Source organism: Podarcis pityusensis, assembly GCF_964106645.2.
Source record: "Podarcis pityusensis genome assembly, chromosome: 5".
Lineage (NCBI taxonomy): Eukaryota > Metazoa > Chordata > Lepidosauria > Squamata > Lacertidae > Podarcis > Podarcis pityusensis.
In genome coordinates, this window is record NC_138032.1 from 66,980,137 (window position 1) to 66,996,124 (window position 15,988).

A 15,988-nucleotide genomic window follows, 5' to 3' on the forward strand; every position below is an offset into this window, starting at 1 on the left:
TTAGGGTGGTTTGTGAGAGATTAGCGATTGGTGAAGCCTTCTCTAGTATGACTTGTAACCAAGCTTAGCAGCCAAGCTCAGCAATTTTCCCCTCCTCCATCCAAACAAAACTGGGAGATATCTAGGCTTATTCTGAACCCAATTACTAGTCAGATTATACTGCAGCATCCACTGTGTCATAACGAGGACCATTAACAGGGTCAGATTCATCCTCAAAATCCCCAAGAGGCCCCAGTACCCATTACCTGCTCAACTAGCAGGTATAGAAGGAAAGGGATGCCTCTTTGCTCCTTTTCACATCCAAACCCTCCAGCACCTGCAGCACCTATATCAGTAGCACTAGGAGAGCCCTGTCTCACTGTATGTCAGATGGTAGGGGGATATAACACTGGGCATCAGGAGATGAGCTAAGTTGACTGGTTTAAGTTTATATCAGAGGAGAGAGTCCTTAAAATGGTATGTTTTGCCTCTCTGCTTATTCGTACACTGGAGCTGGTGTTGTGTAATAGCTAAGACATTGAGCTATGAACCAGGGCGCCCTAAGTTCAATTTTAACCTTTGTCATGAGATGATGTCAATTTATATCCTGCCCTGCCTCCTGAAGGGGCCGATGCTGGCAAGTGGCCTTAAGGTAAGTTGCTACTGTATTTCATTATCTGCAACATGGAGATTTAAAAAACCCCACAGATGTGTTTGTTACAGAAACAATGTATATGAAACGTTTTAAATACAAATAGGTTCATGTGCAGCATAAATGTAAAGCACTGTTGATCTCTCAGTCTTTCTCCTCTCACTTCCCACACCCCGTATCCCTGGTTGCAGAGGTTCATTTGAAGATTCTACAACCAGATTTTATACTGCATGTGTGGTAGAAGCTTTTGCCTATCTGCATTCCAAAGGAATCATTTATAGGGACCTCAAGCCAGAAAACCTCATTTTAGATCACCGAGGTTATGCCAAACTGGTGAGTACTCATGATGTTTTTCTTCCAAATAGCAATAAAATATTACATTGAGATGCTCACTGCATTGTAGTTAAGGGTCTGTCTCCTTCGCCATTATAATAAAATGCCTTCTCCAATGGGTTTATAACAGCCATAAAATAGTGCTTCTGGCTGAACAGCAGTACTCAGCTCTGTACTGCCAGGACAAATCAGTTTGTAAAAAGGACTAATGAAAACAAATTAATCTCACTGTTTCCGAATCCTAGACGAGCAGAAGTTGAAGTTCACAGTTGGTTTTAAATAGCCTTTGTGGCATTATGCTTGGAAATTTATTGTTCTTACCACATGATTCCACTACTAGATAAAGAGCTTGACATCTTCCCCAACATTTCATCCAAAGAAACACTGAATCTATAACTGCTCTTATTCAAACCATACCTTTGTTATTTCTGCGAATAGTCCGTTATTTCAATCCCCTAGTTTTTGTGTGCTGTGCTACACTATTATCGATAAAAAAATAATTAGGCCTCAGACATGCCTGACTTATTACATGCTGTTCTTGAAAGAGATCATCATGGCTGCAGATGGGACAATCGTTAAGGCTGATGGGAGTGCCTTTCCTTTTATGCTGTAAACCATCAAGTGTTCAAGTACAAACCACACAGCATCACAGAGCTGGAGGAGGGGCTCATTGCCCATCTAATCCAACCCCTGCTTGATGCAAGAAATCCAGAACTAAAGTGTTCCTAACAGATGGTTGCTCAGCCTCTGCTTGAAGACCTCCAGTGAGAGAGAGAGCTCACTACCCATCTAGGCCATTAGTGCCATTAAGAAGCTTATTCTAATGTTGAGACAAAATCTACTCTCTTGTAACTTAACCCCAATAGAATCATTTTGAAACTAGGGACAGCTGAACCTTTTTAACACTGCTCTACGTTATTTATTTACAGGCAACCCCTGCTTTGCGTGGGGGTTACCTTTTGGGTCATTGCGTGTGTTGGTGGAGTGTGCATAAGCCCGCCCCCACCCCACCCTCTTCCTGATTCGGAAATGGCCCATGCATGCATGGTTGCACACTTTTTGAATGCGAGCAAAACGGGAGTTGCCTGCATATGGTTAGCTCCTACATAAAATAGCCAGTTATGATGGCTGACGGATGGACAGATCAAATTATTGACCATCTGTAAAACTTGAAGTCTTAAACAAGTGTTATGAACTCTTTTATTTTGTTTTTGTACAAATCTTAAGTCTGAAAGATGTTCCTACATACAGTGGTACCTCGCAAGACGAATGCCTCGGAAGACGAAAAACTCGCAAGACGAAAGAGTTTTTTGAGTTGCTTCGCAAGACGAATTTCCCTATGGGCTTGCTTCGCAAGTCGAAAAACGAAAAAAACGAAAACGTCTTGAAGTTTGTTTCCTTTTTCTTAAAACCGTTAATACCCAGGGTGACTTCGAGGAGCAACTCATAGCACACGGTGTGGTAGCCTTTTTTGAGGTTTTAGAAGACTTTGGTGATTTTGAAGACTTTGGGAAACCGTGCTTCGCAAGACGAAAAAACTCGCAAGACGAAAAAACTCGCAGAACGAATTCATTTTGTCTTGCGAGGCACCACTGTAGCTTTCTGTACTTCTGCTTTCTGTGACAGCCCTATATGGCAATCAACATTCTCACTCTGAGTATATTCCCATGAAAGATTTCTTTCTGAACTGGTTTATTCTAAGCAAAGCATAAGCATCTCCTCAAGCCTTTGTGTCTGCATAATTGCTCTTTATTTTTTTTCTTTCTTGATGGGTGTGTGAACTTTCTTTCACAGGTTGATTTTGGCTTTGCAAAAAAAATAGGATTTGGAAAGAAAACATGGACTTTTTGTGGAACTCCAGAATATGTAGCCCCAGAGATCATCCTGAACAAAGGTCACGACATTTCAGCAGACTACTGGTCACTGGGAATCTTAATGTATGAACTCTTGACTGGCAGGTATGGGCATTGAATTGGAGCTACTGATAAAAATAGATCAGCAAATTAGAGAATATTTCTGCCTTTGTCACTTTCATTAGGAGCACTAGAGATTCAGAGCTTGCATATGCAATGATTATGCACTCCCCCCCCCAAAAAAAAAGGTCTAAAAACTTATTGTTGAGGCTGCTCATTATTATTTTGCCCTGGTTCACAATCAGCATTCTAGCAAATAAAGGGTAAGGGGAAAGGTTGCACAACTGAGGTGCAGAGTTACAAATTTAAATCTTTTGGTTTCCATTCCTTGTTCTTCTGGCAGCCGTTTGTTGTTGTTTTTTGTACAGCAAACATGTGTAAAACAGGTCTGTTTTTACACTTCTAAGAGAGGCAGCATAAGCATCTGTCAGGAATGATTTAACAGTGGGTGGCTAACCTGTGGCCTTCCAGAAGCATGGTCAGGGATTGTGGGAGTTGGAGCCCAACAACATCTGGCCCAATAAAAATCTTTGCCTTTAAAGCAGGCATCCACAGACTCGGCCCTCCACCTATTTTGGGACTACAACTCCCATCATCCCAAACCAATGGTCCTGTTAGCTAGAGATGATGGAAGTTGTAGTCCCAAAACATCTGGAGGGCCGAGTTTCGGGATGCCAGCTTCAAAAGGACAATGGATTCCTGTAAAGCACTTTGAATGCTAAGATGTGGTACTGAAACCATTTCTAATAACAATAGCACACCTTGTGTAATTTCCAGATATTGTAACTTCAGAATACTATGTACCGTATTTTTCGCCCTATAGGACGCACCGTCCCATAAGGCGCACCTAGTTTTTTGGGGGGGAAATAAAGGGGGGGATTTTATTTCCCCCCCAGGCACGGGGCTGGGGCGGGGGAAGCCCGAGCTTCCCCCGACCCCAGCCCCCAGAACAGGCAACTCTCCGCAAGCCGCGGGAGCCCAGCACAGGCTCCCATGGCTTGCGGAGATCTGCACAAAGTCTGGAGAGCGAGAGGGGTCGGTGCGCACTGACCCCTCTTACTCTCCAGGCTTCAGCGAATGCCTGCATTCGCCCCATAGGACGCACACACATTTCCCCTTCATTTTTGGAGGGGAAAAAGTGCATCCTATTGGGCGAAAAATATGGTAATTTGGTAAGCAGACAAATAATCACTTGTTGTCTAGAAATAACAGAATAGTCACAAAACGTTATTCTGTTTTAACTCACGCAGGACAAAACAATTTCATGATGCTATGGTCTAGGTCCTCATTATTTTAGCATTAGCAAGCTACAATTCACAAAACATGCTGGGAAAATATTGTCCTCCAAAATATGTTTTGGCCATGGTTAGTGGCATTTTTTTTAAGAACACCAAAGGCTATTATTCAGCTAAACTGTTGTGCTAGTGGAATGTAAAAGTTAAAGGAAACATTACTGTGTAAGACAATATTTCACTTAGTTGGGGAGTCATTAAGGCACCCTATCCTTTCCTTTTTGTATCCATGAACTTTAAGCACATAGGAATTCTGAACCAACCCCTTTTCTATCTCTCCTCTACAGGAGAGTTTTCAGAATTATTGTGTGATAAAATCAGGGTCAAATATATGCATTTTAAAGTACCTTTGACTGTTCCTAGAATGATGCACTTCTTCAGACCATAATTCTCAGATTTCCTCAACATGATGCCTATATTGGTTTAATAAATCCATGTAGAACTGGAAAAGTATTCTCACATTGCATAAAGCAAGATTTTCAAGTGAAATCTCATCCCATATATATAGCATGCAAAATTTTATGAATACAACATTATTGTAGTACCTGCTCTTGTAAAAAGGCACAATTATTTGCCAGGTATATAGAAATAGGTTCATCACTTTATAGATTTACAACTCAGAAGGAATGATGACAAGAGCTGTATTACCTTACACCAAAGAAACACAAAAATTCTGCATTCTGTCATAGTTTAAATAAATAGGCATATTGCATTAAAATGTGTGTTTCCCTGTGTTTAAAGTTGCAAAACTTAATATGTATTTGCTGCTGGTAACATGGGTATTGCTGGTTTTAAGGGCCTACACATCATTCTTTCCCAACCTGATGCCCTCCAGAAGTTTTGGACTACAGCTTCCATAAATCCCAGCCATTGAGTAGTAGTCTAAAACAACTGCAGGCAGGGCACCACAATGGGGAAAGCTCCCGTAGATGGTACAGCATCTAGTAACAGCACTAAAATCAGCTTGAACGTAACTGCTATATAATGAAAGCTCTTTCAGGAGTTTAACACATTTTTATTGCCTTATCTTACAACATTTGACGACATATTAAAACAGATTTTTTAACTTTGGGTTTTTCTTTTCTTTTCTTTAGTCCACCATTCTCAGGCCCAGACCCCATGAAAACTTATAACATCATACTAAGGGGGATTGACATGATTGAATTTCCAAAGAAGATTGCCAAAAATGCTGCTAACCTTACTAAAAAACTATGCAGGTAAACACTTTGTAGATTGCATTAGTAGTTTTGTCAAGAAGGGAATGTGAATTAGCACCACAAGTTCTTGCTATTTTGATTCTGGTTGTATTCTATAGAATTTTTGTGCATGTTTTGGTATTCAGGTTGGTCCTGATGTACTTCTGAATAGATGATGATGTTGTTATCAGTTCTTTTACCTGCCCTTCACCAGCAGGTCCCAGGGTGGATTGCAACAACCTAATGTTCCAAATTAAAGGCAGTTATAAAGCATACTACATTCACAATAATAGGGTGGGTCTTGAAAACATATCTCAGGTGCCAAAGGCCTGCGTGTAAAATAGACATGGTTGAGATTACAGCCTTAGAGTCATACTTGGAGTAGACAGTCCACTGTTTTGATTGTTAGTTCCCTTGCATGCTATTGAGAACAACAGTGGGATAGAGAATGTTTAAATAAATAAAGGATAGCAGAGAATGGAATTACCTCCCAGCTTTTTCATTCTACTCTGTTGTGTGCTGGGGTGTTATGTTTTCTTTTTCTTACAGGGACAACCCATCAGAAAGACTAGGGAACTTAAAAAACGGTGTCAAGGATATTCAAAAGCACAAGTACGTATGTTTCAGATGCTGAAAAGTTATTACCATTAGTTCACAGGACGTTTTCCAGATGGTATAAGAAGCAACAGTCCTGTCCCAGTACTCAACAGAGGGAGAAAATTCTGACAGAAGCAAGGGCAACAGGAGAAGTATATACGCAGTGTTTAGGCTTTTTTAGTCTGAAGCTTGAAACAAGTTCATTGCTTATTATGAGGCATCTGTTTTGAATTTAAACCACCTCTAGGCTTTGGGGGTACAACCAATATTTCTTTGTGCAGTCCCTATTCCCACTGATGGGAATTCAATGGACTTTATAGCTCCTAAAACTGGGTGCCATTGGCTCTGTGAGCAATTTCCATTGAAACAAATGCATGGGACGTTGGTTTTGGTGGTTTTTAATTGACAGTATCTTTAAAGAACATAATTTATATATTTTTTTAAAATACCAATACAGGAATAGTTCCCACTCAACATATATTGAGGTGCCAAACATCATGCTTTCTGTATATATATAAGTCCCATTTTGTTTGACATTTACCATGTATAGAGAAATGCCATTCTTGTTCCTATAGTGCTATATGCAGTGTGACTTTTCACTAGCATAAGTGGTTGTGGTTGGTGCATAATGAGGCACTCCGTTTTCAGCACTCCCCCTACCAACTGCCACCCTCTATGGCATACCCCATACAGTTGTAGACAGTTCCCCCAACCCTCGGGAGACTTAAGGGGGCTGCAAATCCTGCTCCTTACCTTATATTATCATTTCCCTGTTTTTAGGTGGTTTGAAGGCTTTAACTGGGAAGGTTTAAGAAAAGGTACATTGACACCTCCTATAATACCAAGTGTGAGTATACCATTTATTCTGTTATTCGTTCATACATGCTAGATTGGAACAGAGAATGAAGAAAAAATTTTGAGACACTCTGCTACAACAGCAGCCAGCTTTGGTTGAAAGCCCTGTGGGCCTCCAGCTATACTGGAGCTTATCTATATAAGCATGTTTCTCACCGACACTGTTGTCCGGGGCATGCATTAAGAGTGCAGAGTTTTCCCTGACGTTGATGCATCAGAGTTTGTGCACATATGTAGAGATGGAGTCCTGGACTGAGATGTATTTCCAGAGACATTTTGTTTTCTTTTTATTGTAGTAAAGCTGCTTGTTCTTCTTTCCTAGCCAGTTTGCTTTAGGTCTCTTGTGCTTCGCCTTTACTCCTTCCTCCTGTCTCTCCAACATGCCCTTTATTTCCTTGCCAAATTCCTGCGATTCTATACCAGTGCTAAAGGCTGTGCTTTTGCTGTCAGGCATATACCTACCACCTGCAACTGCTGTACTAACTCCGTGCTAGTCCAAATGATAAATCAGGGACTAAGCAAAGTCAAAGCTGATGGCACACCCCTCCCCTGCCAAAAAAAGTACAGTAATGCAAAATAGTTTGCTTTTTGGTACCTCTTCTTTGTTGTAATCACTTCCCTTCCATCAGTCATACAAAAGATTCCTCCAAACACAGTAGTTTATAAGTGACTGAACAGAAACACAGCTGTTTCTGTACCAGAGCTCCAAACTTCATGGATGTACCTCCAGGTTTCAGTACTGTCGCAGCAGGGAATGAAGGAATGAGAGGAAGCTCTCTGTAGTCACTATATACTTGCAAACATTCACCTTTTAAGCCCACAGACCTTTCCAAAAGGAGGAATGGTGAAAGCTCTGGTTGTTTTAGGGTTTTTCTTTGGATACAATCTAATTTTATATATTTTAATTTAGATAACAAATATTCTCAGATCCTCAGCAACCCTTTCCCCATATTATATAGCTAAGCAATGTATATCCTGAAAGCATGAGCTTCATGACTTAACCAAATTGTGTTTTTCCAATGTTTGAATGAAAGTGAATTTTTGATTTTGATTCATACAGTGAACTATACTTTAAAATTTCACTTTTCTGGTTTTAAGAATTCACTGTGAAAACTGAAGCTTCCCCCATCTGCAACTCGTGTGATATACTGAAAAACAATCCATCAATTTTGAAAATCCCTAAAACAAATAGTAAATTATAAATTAAAGCAGCAAATTATGAATGAATTTATCACTTTTAAATGTACAAAACCTTGAAATTTATTTAGGAGTCATGAAGCTTAGTTTTCTGAAAATAGTGGGTTCCCCTCTATCTTTAGGTACCGACTGTTACCTTCTCCCCACTTACCCAAGCAGTCAGAAGTTCCAGGGGCAGCGCTTCCGAGTTTAGTTTCCTTTGGATGAGCGAGCACTGGAGACTTAAGGTGTCTTTGTACTATTTGCTTTATTTCCAAATATCCAAGCAGAACCTAAGTGGAGACAAACAGGCAGTCTTGAAACCTAGAAATTCCATTATGCTGTATGGATCCCTAGAGAGAGAGAGAGCTCCTCCATCACCCCAAGATGCTTTGCCTTCAGCCAACTCAAAACTCTCTTTCCTTCTCTCCATGTTTCCAAATTTAACACTGTCACCTGTTGTTTCTTTTCAAAATATACTTATATGGATAAAGTAACATTTCCTTCACCACCAACTTCTGATGTGGTCCAGGGCTTTCCCCCACCCTTGACCCTATAGAAAAAGGAATAATGGGAAATATAAAGGATGCATAGCTAGCTTTATAACTAGTTTTTAACACACAAATGTGTGGTCTCCTGGAGAGGAGCTAGGTCAAGGCTTGGCTTCCCAAGTTGTCCAAACTGGGATTTGTGGTTTAGCAGGCTCCTCACTAATTTTGAGCTGTAATCAAGAACAAACCTTGGCTGCAGCATTCATGGAGTCATAGTCTGGCTTACTGTGTCATGCAAACTAGCCCACTGTATCACTGGCTTTCATGTTTATAATACAAACATATATTTTTGTATCTGTGGTGCTCTATGCTTAACCATTGCTATTTGGGCCCAACCGTTTCTAATTACGTCTGTTCTACTAGCGTTGTGTTTATTCTGGCCATTGTCCTGGTTCTTGTTTTTCTACTGCAACAGCCATTTGTATATAATTCAATAAACAAATCAATTCTTTTCAAGATTTAGTTAAACAAAGCATGTACTATTTTTATCTGTACCTTCTAGAATTTGTATGATGATTATTGCTACATTTGTGCCCCACCTTTCCTCCAAGGACCTCAAGGTGGTGGCCATGGTTCTCCCCCTCTCCACTTCATTCTCAGAACAAACCTGTGAGGTAGGTTAGGTAGGTGAGTGGCCCAAGGTCACCCAGTAAGTTTCATGGCTTAGAAGGTTTTACAAAGTCTCCCTTTGTACCCTGACCCACTCTGCACATTTCTCTCATGTCATTTTATGTTTTTTCCAAACTGCTGAATGCTCCTGAACTGCTGTTTCTCATGCAAAATATTCCAAGACAGTGACAGAGCATTCATTGTGGGCGCCCAATGGAGCTAAACAGGGCTGTGCTGTGCCACCTTCCCAACTGCACAGTGGGAAGCCCTGTCCTGCTTCAAGGGCTCACTCATGTCACCTCTGCAAAACCCAGCACTGCTTTGCAAGACTTACAAAAGTGGTGCAAGTCAGGCAAGGTGCATGCCTGTTGCATTCTTCTCAAGCCACCCTCCAGTTTGAGAGCAGCTGAGAAGGACACAACAAGGCAGGGTGCAAAATAGCGCTAGGCTTGCAGGCACTGTGAACTCTTGTGTCCTTCTCATGGCACCCTCCAGCTATGGGGGCACCGTGAAAAGGACACAACACGCACTGTCAGGCCCATGGGCTGGCAGGGCATCATAAGAAATGTGCCCCCCCAAAAACTGTGCCCATGGCCCCAGCCCCCCCAATGCCTCTGTTCCAAGCATTCATCACAGATCCCATTGCTGCAGATAAATTTCTCATCCAAGTGACCATCAACAGCCAGTAAAAAAACATTTACATTAGTCAGATCGCAAACTATATAACCAGAAATGCAAAACCCATGACATGCTGGTTCAGAAAATTTAAACAAACAAAACATCTCATGGCAGTACTGTAAATGGAAACTCTAGTATCTGAATTATTGTGCTTTCCAAAGCTGTTCTTTGGAATTCTCACTGGCAAGCATGAAGCTATAGTTTTGAAATCGGAAAACTGTCTAATGATTCCAAACAGCTTGGGCATAAATCATCATCATCAACAGTACAAAGTCTGTTTTTCTCCCCACTGGACAGGTTGCATCTCCAACAGATACAAGCAATTTTGATAGCTTCCCTGAGGACAACGATGAACCACCACCTGATGACAACTCAGGATGGGACATAGACTTTTAATGTATTTCTCTTACCTGCTTCTGCCTTGCTGAAGACAGCTTCCTGAGACATGGCTGCCAGCAGACCTGAAGGAATTGGGAAGGATTAGTGCTCGGGGTCACCATGATGCCTTGATTGATGCTGCTACAGTAACACTACAGTGGCATTAGGACTTCTTGCTTAGATGACAATAGTGCTCTTCACATGTTTTCTGTTTGAACTTAACATAGCAGTTGACATGGTGGTCCTGAAGCAAAGCCTTTTTCACCAGTAATTAAATGTGTTTTCTATCACTGTAATGAACTCGCTCCAGTCGTAATTTGAAAGTTGATAGAATAAGATGCACATAATTCTAGCTGCAATATCATTGTATTGCTAATTCTGTTCTGAAATGTTAAGTACTGTAGAATCTACAGTGTGGGATCTGGGGTACTCCCAAAAAAGCAAAAGGAGTGTGTTGGGCCTCTTAAAGCGGGCCAACGTATTAAACCAATGAGGACCACAAAGCTATTGGTCTTGGAGTTCATGTCAAAGCAGTGCTATATAGGTTGTCTTTCTTTTCGAGCAGTATTCATGACAAGAATGAATGTTACCCTTTTCCATATTTAATTTCTGATGTGCTTTTCCCCTCCCAAACTGATAACAAAAGCACAACTGCTACAGTTTTTATTGAACTGTTAAAGCAAGTATGGGTCGGTCGGTTCTCACACGTATCTGAGAACATGGTATATCTAACATTTAATTCTGTTGGTACAGCTACATAAGAGCATGTAGAAGATTATTCATAAAACTACTCATTTTACATATTATATATATATATAATAACTATATTATAAACAAAGACAAATGTGCTTATCAAAAGGTCCTAGAAAGGAAATGATAGCAGCCAACTGGTCCAATAGGAATTTACACTGAACTTAAAATAACATTTACCTTTTAGAGCCCAAGGAGAGAAAATGCAAGACTCACTGCATACTATATAGGTGCTATGTACATTTTTTAATCCATGAAATAACCAAACATCCACAATCATTTTTCAGGAAAATATGTAGCAAGGAATGTGATTGTCAACTAAAATCTCAAAATAATAGTCACACACACACGTTTTTGCTGCTCCTTCATATAGCATTGCCATCCTTAGTCCTACTGTTTTCTAGCTGTATTTTGATTATGTATTGCAAACATTAAATAATTCAGCTCTCCTCATGAAACGTAATACAACCACAAGTTATATCAATCAGTCTAAAAAGCATGGAGCTGAAATGTGTGCAGCTGAAATGGGCCACTTCAAAATCCCATTCATTTCAAAGGCAGAGTTGAGTGCATACGGAAATTAATGAGAGTTTAAAATGTTCCAATTTGGGTGAATCATACTTACTAGGCTTGAGCCTTCTAACATATATGTGTCACTCTTTTGACAGTAATAGATTATAAAAAAGTAGAATAATGATAGCAATCTCGGTGAAGACATCTACCAGGAAACATGTACTTCCAATATACTTGCACCTTTAGATGAAGTAATCTCACTGCTAATGCAGCCTTACGTATACAACAGAGTTTTTATTAGTTCAATAAAAAACAACCCCTACAACCCACTTTTAAGATGCCATCACATAATATGAAATGCCACTGAAGATAAACACATCTATCTCCTTGTTCATTTCCGTCAAAGTAACACCACTGCAGTCTCACAATAACCTGAATCCAAAAAAGCAATTTTCATCTCCAGTTTTGCTCTTTATGAGTTAACTTAACCCTCTCTCTTTTTTTAAATCCGTGTTTCTCCTAGCTTCCATCTTTCTTGTACTTACACCTCCCTCCTCCTTGATTTGCCCTTTCCAATATTTCACTTCCTTTGGGATTACAGTGGTACCTCGCAAGACGAATGCCTCGCAAGACAAAAAACTCGCTAGACGAAAGGGTTTTTTGAGCTGCTTCGCAAGACGATTTTCCCTATGGGCTTGCTTCGCAAGACGGAAACGTCTTGCAAGTTTGTTTCCTTTTTCTTAACACCGTTAATACGGTTGCGACTACTTCGAGGAGCAACTCATAGAACGCGGTGTGGTAGCCTTTTTTGAGGTTTTTAAAGACTTTGGTATTTTTGAAGCTTTTCCAAAACTTTCCCGACACCGTGCTTCGCAAGACAAAAAAAATCGCAAGACGACAAAACTCGCGGAACGAATTAATTTCGTCTTGAGAGGCACCACTGTAAAAGGGCTTAAGTTCAGGCAAAACTAACTTATTTAACTTACTATAAAATCTTGACTTATTCATTGATTCCAGATGGGACTTAAGTTCAACTAACTCACAGGATGATCCAGTGCATGCTTTACTCAGAAGTAAATCCCACTGTTTTCATGCAAAGAAAAGAATGCATAGGATAGCAGCCTCAGTGTAGATCCAACCCAATTTGTTTAATGTAAATTTTCAAACCCTCCCTAGGTTATATGCATTTAAAGCCGTTAGTTATAACTTGCAACAGCACTGTCTGTTAAATGTATGCCCCTGCAATTTTTTAAGAATTATATGATTTAGGAAACAAAGCAGAATTGTGCTTTCAGTTTGCAATGTTTAGATACAATGCAGTTTTTTTACAAACTCAATATAAACTGCGAAATAGCCCTCAAAATCTTTGTTTCTTAAAAATTAGCAGCTGCTCAATCAATCGTTTCAGTTTCCCAAGGCTGCCAGGCTCCTGGTCTTATACATTAGAAGAGAGCATGTGGGTTTAAGGAGTGAAAAAGAGATACCATGGCCTTCCTTATATACTTGCACATTTGACATTAGCATAACTCTTTCAGGAGTCATTTCTGTGTGACACTGGTATACATTACAGCAAACTTGTAATCCTATTTCCACCTCATTACTGGTGGAAATAACCAAGATATTTAAGCCCTTTTTAGGGGCAGGAATGCCTTCCCACTATTTGTTGTGGCATCCACCTGATTGTGATAAAACAACCATGAGCATTAGTGGTCAGGAACAACATAACCGCTGGATCTTAAGAAAGCGCACTCTTCTTCCAGTACACAGGAATATTTGTGAGAACACTAGGATCCAACCACAAAGCAAACACAGCAGCACCATTTGCAGTCTACTTCAGAGCTTCCAAAACTTACACCACTATAACATGACAAGTCTTCCCCTACACTGATGCATTTGAACACTCTTCCTCACACAGCTTCTTATGAGCTGCTTAGAGTTGTTCTGGCCAAACCCAGCATCAGCAAGGACTATGAAGCCTTTTTGGCTAGTGAGGTGCAGCTAGATAGAGATATCACCATTTCCTAAGTACTGTACTGGATTGTGCTGAAGCTGAAGGGGCATGCTATTTGTTTGCTTACTACAATTTATCAAACGAGACATAAAAATATATTAAAATATTGCAATTAAAATATGGGTAAGTAAAGCAGAAGGAAGTGAAGTAAAAACAAAAATAAAGTGCTACTTTATTTAATCCTATAAAATCAGTCTACAGGAGGTACTTTATTGTATACCAGGAATTATTACAGAATCTGCATATGGTAGCTGTAATCACAGACCTTCCAGCATGCAAAAGCTAGTTAACCATTGTGGCAATAATCCCAGATAGTGTTGGATGGACCCATAATCTTTCCAGGGGTTAGCAAACTTTTTCAGCAGAGGGCCAGTCCACTGTCCCTCAGACCTTGTCGGGGGCCGGACTGTATTTTTTTTTGGGGGGGGGGGGAATGAACAAATTCCTATGCCCCACAAATAACCCAGAGATGCATTCTACTCATGTAAAAACACACTGATTCCCAGACTCTCCGCGGGCTGGATTTAGAAGGTGATTGGGCCAGATCCGGGCCCCGGGCCTTAGTTTGCCTACCCATGATCTTTTCTGTCCAAATCTGAACAGATTTTTTAAATGAGTAAAAAAATTGGGGGTCAGGCTTTTTCTTTGTAAAATTAACCACATTTACCTTGATTTTACCCTTTGTCAAAATCATTAAACAGGGTTCTCTTTGCTTGCAAGTGCATGAAATCAAATATGCCACTTCAGAGCTATCCTACAATTTAATCCAACAATTCTTCACATTCATGTAGCTATCAACAACTTGAACACAGGTTTTCTAAACAGATATACATCATTCTCCAATAAGTAAATATATCAACAGTTTTCTGGAAGAACATAATTTCATGTCACTCAGGCTTCTAAAACTAATAGTCAGCCTCCTCCTTTTTAAAGTATAAACCAATAAAAGACAGCAAAAAGCTTTACATCATCATTTATCATTTCTGCTGCTCATTAAACCAGTATAGCACAGCATTTGCTACATCTGCCAATTACTTTTATACACCATCCAACACATATGCAATTCTCAACTTAAGCATTTGAACACTATCCGAAGCATTTCCTGACATTTTATACGATAGGGCTAGAACATGACTAGTCATCTTGGTCATAAGTCACCTTGTTTCTACATTGCAGGTGGACTCACTTCTAAAAAGCACTCCCAGAACTCCAGCTTAATTCATACTCCTACACTGAGTGAACTTAAATGCAAAACTTGTTCTTTTTGATTAATTGACTTTTCCTGGTTATAAACACGAGAACATGCTATTTCCACTCTAAATAGCTCAAATGACAATGTGTTAAACTAAAAGCATTCAGCTGAAGAGTAGTCACACACAAATTTAGTAATAATTATGCAAGGAAAGTTTCAAAGGGAGCTTGGTATGAATTATTAGGCTTGATTCCTTCCGTTTGTCCTTGAGCCGCATTCAATAGTATATAATTGGTGCGGTGTGCACTTAATACAGATTTATTTTTTCATATGACTCACTGGCATCTTCTTCACCAAATGTATTTTAAATATCTTAAGCTAGCGTGTGTGTATTAATAAACCCTGCATTTATAAGTAATACATTTTATTCACACATATATATACAAAAGCATTTACACACACATTCACATTCCAGTGTACTGCAACTTACAACTGGTGCACATGCTACTCTTTCCATGCAGATCCCACAGAAGAATGGAATCCATCCCATGGTGAGTTTTCTGTGCCTGGCTAGGACATGAAGCAGGGCCATACTATTACAGAAGTCCCTAGCTCCAACACATATCATTAGTAGCTGCAGGCCAGAGTGGAAAAACCACACAATTTGAGGGTGAGGGCGGTGGGGGGTGGAAATAAGTCAACTACATCCTATTCAGAGTAGAAATCAGTGAAGCTAAGTTGGTCATGACCATTAATTTCAATGGGTCAACTCCCAAGTTGACTGAATATCACCCAATGACCCAAGTCCAAATCACATGGCTGGGAATGAAAGCTTGCCAGCAGTTCTGCTTGGAAATTTTGTATGCAGACTACTTATTACTTATGGCTGCAGTCCTCAGATCAATTTGCTCATGAGTAAGGTCCATTCATTTTGGTAGAGTTTACTCCCTATAAATGTGCTTGGGATCTCTGCTTCCCTTTAACATATGAAATGATGGTGTATCTGCATAAAAAAGAAATTTGCTGTCATAATGGAGACACATTTGCTAGAACTGGGTTCTAAAGGTACAGGTAAGCTTTAGCTTATTATTACAGTGCTGCATCATTCACAGAAAATTCTTATTTAATAATAGGACCACAAGCAAATATTTATGTAAATAGATATTTTTTTCGTGTTGATATTTTGTGGTACACATATAGCTTTTTATTTAGAACTTCATTGCATTATTCTTTCATTTTCTTATTTGTAAGGTAATGTTTTTAGATCAAAGTAGACTTGAATTAATGTCATAATTGTCAGTATTACTGAAACT

At 39.8% G+C, this 15,988-nt stretch overlaps 1 protein-coding gene and 1 long non-coding RNA gene across 5 annotated transcripts in view; one reads left to right on the top strand and one right to left on the bottom strand.

Annotated features, from left to right (window-relative positions):
• PRKG1 (protein kinase cGMP-dependent 1) overlaps positions 1 to 13,630 on the top strand; it is a 686,067-nt gene extending 672,437 nt beyond the window's left edge. For 2 of the 4 annotated variants that reach the window (XM_081004550.1, XM_081004553.1), the window contains 6 exons: positions 823 to 964; positions 2,759 to 2,922; positions 5,264 to 5,386; positions 5,915 to 5,977; positions 6,743 to 6,809; positions 10,129 to 13,630. In XM_081004550.1, coding sequence (XP_080860676.1) covers positions 823 to 964; positions 2,759 to 2,922; positions 5,264 to 5,386; positions 5,915 to 5,977; positions 6,743 to 6,809; positions 10,129 to 10,227 — 658 coding nt within the window. In that variant the 3' untranslated portion in view covers positions 10,228 to 13,630. The other 2 variants (XM_081004552.1, XM_081004551.1) reach the window with 2 other exon arrangements.
• The window catches only part of LOC308476775, a 54,895-nt gene continuing 45,722 nt past the window's right edge, over positions 6,816 to 15,988 (bottom strand). The window contains exons 3-5 of the long non-coding RNA XR_013986083.1: positions 10,242 to 10,292; positions 8,166 to 8,286; positions 6,816 to 7,366 (exon numbers count right to left, since the gene is read on the bottom strand). This is a non-coding gene — a long non-coding RNA (uncharacterized lncRNA). The remainder of the gene's footprint in view (positions 7,367 to 8,165; positions 8,287 to 10,241; positions 10,293 to 15,988) is intronic.